At 54.1% G+C, this 6,543-nt stretch overlaps 1 protein-coding gene across 1 annotated transcript in view; it reads left to right on the forward strand.

The window, feature by feature from the left end:
• The first annotated feature begins 417 nt into the window (after positions 1–417).
• Positions 418–6,543, forward strand: part of Syt6 (synaptotagmin 6) — a 61,532-nt gene continuing 55,406 nt past the window's right edge. The window contains 1 exon segment of the mRNA XM_050157499.1: positions 418–580. Within this exon segment, the coding sequence (XP_050013456.1) occupies positions 418–580 (163 nt within the window).

Below are 6,543 nucleotides of genomic sequence, written 5' to 3' on the forward strand. Positions count from 1 at the left end.
TGTGGCAGTTTCCCCAACGTTTCCATAAGTATTACCTATATCTCAGGGAGCTCATGAAGCACCAGTAAGAAAAGGAAAACTGAGTCCCAGAAAGGCGCAAGGTCACATACTCAGTGATTTCTCAGCTAGCCTTGAATCCTGCGCCGTGCAGGACAGCGCGGGGTTGGAACCTTCCCGGACTCAGGCAGGTCCCTGCGTGTGGAGGGGGCGGCCGAGAGGCGCCAGACTTGCCAGCTGCCGCGGGATGCCACGTGAGGGGCGGGGACCCTGCGGGGAAGTGATTAAAAGCAGAGCCGAGCCGCAGGGGGCCGCTGCGGGGAGGGTCTTCTTGGGGCTGCCTTGCCCCGCCCCAGTCCAGCCGTGGCGGGGGGCGGGGGGGTTTCGAGCCACAGCTCCGCAGGCCTGAGCGTAGGGGGCATGAGTGGGGTTTGGGGGGCCGGAGGGCCTCGGTGCCAGGCGGCGCTCGCGGTCCTGGCCTCTCTGTGCCGGGCCCGGCCACCCCCTCTCGGACTGGACGTGGAGACTTGTCGGAGCTTTGAGCTGCAGCCCCCGGAGCAGAGTCCGAGCGCGGCCAACTCAGGTACCCGGAGACCCAGAGTCTCCTCCATTCCTGGATTTTCAGCCTAGTGGCCTCCCCTCCCCAAGGCACCGGTCCAAGAGCCCCAGAAACCTCAGAAGTCTAGCTTGGGGTCCCCGCCTGGACCAGTCCCCTGGCTCACTGCCCGCAGGAAGAGATCCGAAGGGGAACCCCTTTCTCTCCTCGGGTAACTAATGCGAGAGCTCCTAGATGCGGCACCCTCGGGGCCTCAGTTTCCCTTGATTCTCTAGGCTCACCCCAGGGGCGATCGGCCAGGGCCGTGGAGGAGACATCCTGGCTGCGGAGTAGCCTGAGTGCCCCGGGGGTTACAGGGTCCAGGTTCCTTCAGTGACTGGGTGAAGGCGGGTTGAGCCCCTGGGCTTGGGAAAAACTTGCGTCTGCAGCTGGCACGCGGTCTTTGTGTCCAGGTCTCTCAGCAGCGAGTGGCTGCCTGCGTCTCGCCGGGGGGGCGGGGTGGGGAGGGTGTCGTGGCGTACCCCCCTCCCCGACACCCCTATAACTCGCTCCCTCGGTCTCTCTCTGACTCACTCGGACTCTGGGCGGGTGCGCAACTGAGCCGGTGCCTCTCGCCGACTTTGCCAGGCGGGAACCTCCTGCCCGGGCAGTGCGGGACCCTGCGCTGGACGCAGCCCCGGTGGCCGCCGAGTCTAGGCGGCAGCCTGAGCCAAGTCGAGCTCACCGGAGCCGGTGAGTCCTGAGCCCGAGCCCCACGGGGAGGGTCCCGCGTGCAGCCGCGACGTCTCGCGGGAGTCGCGACAGCAGGGGTGGCGTGTCGCGCCCTGGCGGCGGGAGCCGCGGGAGTGTCCGCGGCGTGGCAGCCGACCGGCCCGGGTATGTACCTGCTGCACCAGTCTTTGCCGCCAAGCTCGCCCGCTGCAGCGGGATCCTTTGTCCCGCAATTAGGAGGGTCCAGGACATACGAGTATAGGTCGTGTCCCCTCGGAGGGAAGGGCCCGGGGCAGCGCGAGGCCCGGGGTGAATGCGGTGTGGGGGTTGGGAGATCCTGCAGAGACCGAGGCACTGGGGTTCCTTGGAGCTCCGCAGACTCACCAAACCTTGTCCCCGACCAAGACCCGGGCTCGGACCCTAGTGGCTCTGGGCCTAGGCTTAAGTGGGAGTCGCTTCCTGGTTCCATAAGGCTGACGCAGGAAAGATCGGAGGGGAATGCTAGAGGCAGGAGTATGGTCCCCAGTCGCCTCCCCAGGGACAAGTGGCCAGGAACCAGAGGAGAGGTTCTAGGAGCAGGTGCAGGACCAGTCAGCTCCCCAGTGACCTCAGATCCCAGAGCCCTGTTTCCATTTGAGGTTAAAGGTCAAAGATAGAGGTAGGTAGGTTATGGGTTAGGAATATAGCTTTTGAGGGAGGGGGTAGACAGGCCAGGGAAGGTTGTGTGTTTCCAGCCTTGTGTGATGGAGCCCACCTCACATCTTGTGAGTCATTAGGGCCGCTGCTCTCTTTCTGGCCATTTCTGGTGCTGTTTAGTCAATGAGTAGATGGCTGCAGCAGGACAGACCGAGATTAGACTTAAAGAAGTTTTGCTAGTAGGACAGTAATTAAAGTTGGCGCTCCCTCTTTGGTATTCTCAGAGCAGAATAGACTGTTATTAGACACTCTTTCTCTGGTGTCACCTCCTTTACACCCCCCAGCTCCATAGACTTCCACGACAGAAATTTCCTCAGCACTCACTTCCTCCCTCCCTCCTTTCCTTTCGCTCCTTCCCATCTTTTCCTCAAATGCTCTATCTGCAGTGGAGTCTTCCCTCAGGGCTTGATACCTCAGAGTATGGAGGGCCAGAACACATCTACAGAGTCCTGCGCTGCTACCTGTCCACTGAAAAACTGCCGGGGGGGGGGGGGGGGGGGGGGGGGGGGGGGGGGGGGGGGTGGGGGGGGGGGGGGGGTGGGGGGAGCGGGGGGTGGGGGGGGGGGGGGGGGGGGAAGAGGGGAGGATGTTGTGTGTCGTGTTTGGGGGGGGGCGATGGTATTCTGACTCCCGAAAGATTCCTTTAATCTGAATGGCCAAACTGAGGTGAGTGAAGCCAGGGTGAGACGGGGTACCAGATGAATCAGTACCCTGCCCTAAGGTGAGTTTGAGTTGTATGAACTGCCCTGGCCCTGGGGAGCTTAACTTGGTTACGGTGTCTGTCGCGAGACCCCAAGAAATCCTGGGGCCGAGGTAGGGCAAGAGATGCAGGTAGAGAGGGAGCTGGATCACACCGCGAGAAAGTGGCTCAGCTCACTCCAGGACCTTGGGGATTTAGGTCTACGGAGATGTGGTGTTCAGGCCAGGGTGCCGCCTTCCGCACCCTGCCTGCACCCCAGAGACTCCATCCAGGATCCGATCCTCCAACTGGAGCAATGCTGGGTCTTTTCATCTGCAGGAAAAAAAAAATGGTTAACAGGCAGAGTACGCTCGGCTCCCTTTTCCGTTTTATCTTTTTTTTTTCCCCTTGCCTTCTGCCAGCTGTAAAGTCTCTAAATCCTAATATTCCCGGTAATATCCTCAGCTTCACTAGTTGAGACTCAGAGTCCACTGCCATTGGCACAGAATTTCCCATAGGCCAGGGTCTGGGCAAGGAATTGCATCAGACATCTGGATGAATCAGACCCTGACTTGGAAAAATCTATACTGAAACGTCTCAATTCAAAGCAAATTCCCCACTTTCTCTAAAAACCCTACGGATAAAAGGACTTCTTCCTTTCTGAATGTACTCTTTATCTGCCCCACACACTCAAACGGTCACCAACATGCCTTCCCTCCAGCCCTTTTCCTTGTGGAGGTGAATGAACTTTATACATAGTTCAAGGTGCAGGGGGCAAAGTGTGCAGCAGAAATCTAAGAGTGTTCTAGAATACGCAGGAACCTGAAAGCTGACCCAAGCTGCCTGGTGCAGCAGGCCGGCAGCCAGGAGCGGTTGTTCCCAGCCTACCTATGGCCCTGGATGGATGTGATGTTTGTTAGCTTTCCTGATGACTCTAGAGATGCTCTGTGATACAGCCACCTGGCTTTGAAGTCGGCTTTTGCAGCCCAGAGAATGTTTTTGTTTTTCCTGTGTGTGGCTGGCAAATGAAACGCACATTTCTCTAAAACAGGGTCCCATTTCCTCATCGGAAGAACCAGACCCTCCCTGGCTCCCAGACGCAGGAAAGGAATACTATATTGTATGTCTGTGAAAGAAGCACACCACCCTAGCCAACTGGTGGGATGCTTTTCCAACCCTAGTATGTTCCATGCCTTCATGTTTTTTTCTCTCTTGACGTTTTGAGACAGGATCCAGCTATGTAACCCAGGCTGGCCTTGAACTCATGACAGTCCTCCTGTACCAGCCTCCTGATACAGCATCACCACACTTAGAATGCACATCGAGTGTTGAAAGTCCAACATCTAACAGCCCTTGAGTTCTAGATATCTCCCGAAGTTTTGTTCTCCCTCTGATTGACAGGGCCGAGTGGGGCTGGTAGTTCTAGTGGGTCTCATTCCTTCAAGCTCTGTGCAAAAGCTGTGCTTTCTCTTCTTACTGCTTAAAGATTCCTTTGTCTTCTTGACCCACTGAGCTGGGGGTGAGGTATGAGGCTGTAGATGATTAGGACTGACTTTGGGGCTCAGGGTCAAGCCAGACTTCTTTAGGTTTGTCTTGAGTTGGGTTGACCCAATTGGGCTCACTATCACCCCCGCAGGTTGGAAGAGGAACCTTTAAATACTGAGCCTCTTAGGGAGTATGGTCAGAGGTGAGGCAGCTGAGCACCCAGCCCAGACACTGCAGGTTGAAATGACACCTTATCCCTCATATCTGTCTCGGGCACGGAACACCTTCCTCTCCACACAGCTCTCTCCTCTCAATGGCTGCAGCTATAAATTCGGGTGGAGAACAGAAGAGATTGGCTAACTGTTCCTCCCCTCCACTATGCCAACTTCAATTCCCCATTTAGGGGTACCATGGGTGAAAGGTACAGTGATCATCTGTAATAATAATAAGAAGAAGAAGAACAATAATAATAATAATAGCTGATTTAGCGCCAAGGCTCTTTTCGCTATAGCATTTTACATTAGCCTCCAGTTTATCTGTGAATCCTCTAATGATGGTAGGTGCAGGCTCCCCGTCATAAAGCTTGGTGCGGCCGTAATTAGCCCAGCATTGTCTCTCCTCATCACAGTTTTTTCAGGAGCATTAATTCCTTCTCTGTTTGGACTCTGCTAATTATCCCCATCGGTAGCTCAGCCTGGCTCTCTAAAGAAGAAAAGGAAGCAATGGCCCTCTGCTTCCCACTCCCCCTGACTCTGAATTTAATTACATCCACTTTTCCTAATAAATTTACAAGCCACGGCAGGGCTTATTATTAATGGACCGTGTCTGTTAGCCTCAGTAAAGACTAGCTACAATTTTCTCAATACACACACACACAGACACACACACACACACTCATGAGTATTCCTCAGGAATATCACTGGATGGGACTTTTCAGAAGCCACCGGCTGTTTGTCTGGTAGTTCATGGGTAACTTGAGGACATGCACTTCTGAGAGAAGAAGACAAATCAGAGTAGAGGCTAGTGACAATCTGAGATTGCAGGGGTCTGTCCCGGTCTCAAATACCAGACCAAAGCGTGGAGAACACCCTCCCCCCTCTCCAGATTCTAGTAAGAGCCTCCCTGGCTGTGCTGTGCAGCCCTGGGTCTGCAGTGCTCCAGCCCCACCTCCAGTCCCCACAGATGCCTGGTTCAAGAGCCTGGACTTTGGTATCTGAAAGCCCCACGTTCAAACCCCTGCTCTTCTGCTTAACACACTGCATACCTTGAGCAGGGGACTTAGTTATCACATCTGTACTTTGTTTATCTGTGAGAAGTGAATATGAATTTCTTCAGGAGGCTGTAAAGATTAAATGAGATGATACGGAAAGCACAGTGCTTGCTGCATAGAAATGAACAGCAAATACTATCATTAATATTAATATGAATGGTTCTGCCTGGAGTCTCTTCCCTCCCTGGACTAAGTGCTGTTCCCTCCATGTTATTGGACCTCTGTATCCCTTCTCTCCTAGTTTCTGAGCTGGGGTTTACCTATGTCTGCATAAGGATGTGAAGAAAAGCTCAGCTGGACACCTGCATTTCTAAGGGGCCAGCAGCAACTCCAGCCCTGGGCCAGGCTTCTCTGGTACTAGGGTGAGCTGAGACCTGGTTCTTTCTTTACTGTTCCTCTCCCTCTAGTTTGTCTTTTCAATTACAATCTGTTAGCAAGAATGCCCGTGATGGTTGCAAAATGGATTTTCCTGACACAGGAACACAGTAGAGAAACGGGAACAATAGCAAGTGATAAGAGTTGCTGATGAATCCTAAGACTACGGATGCAGGGAAAAAGAGGGGGCTCCTGTCTTTAGAGAATGAAGGGTCACCAGGGAAGATAAGCAGGCCCTGGGATGCTAATTAATAACTTAGCATCTCTGGATGAGGAAGGAGGCCATGAGCCAACACCCTACTAGATAGTCTCACTTAAGGTGATCAAGCAGACTCTACCCTAAGACCCTCGAGGGGATCTTAATTTCCCAGAAGGGAAGAGGGGCCTGAGGCCACTCTGCCACTTTGCCCTCTGATCTAGGGTCTCTGTTTCTACTCCAGAGGCCTGACTCTACATAGCAAACAATTATCCTTAACCAAAAAAGAAAACCAAGTCCTGGCAGCTTATGTCTGGGGGACATTCTCTACATATTAGGGCTGTTCTTATTTGATTTTCATAATGATCCAGCGAGGTAGGAAGAACCATCAGGAAGCAATGTGGATGGCTGGCTCTTTTCAGTCATCTGCACTGGTGCCCCCTCCCCTCCTGAGATCACACACACACACACACACCCTCCTGAGATCACACACACACACACCCTCCTGAGATCACACACACACACACCCTCCTGAGATCACACACACACACACACCCTCCTGAGATCACACACACACA

The sequence above is a fragment of the Alexandromys fortis genome, unplaced genomic scaffold (assembly GCF_014885135.2).
Source record: "Alexandromys fortis isolate MF-2015 unplaced genomic scaffold, M_Fortis_MF-2015_v1.1 scaffold_78, whole genome shotgun sequence".
In the NCBI taxonomy this organism is placed as follows: domain Eukaryota; kingdom Metazoa; phylum Chordata; class Mammalia; order Rodentia; family Cricetidae; genus Alexandromys; species Alexandromys fortis.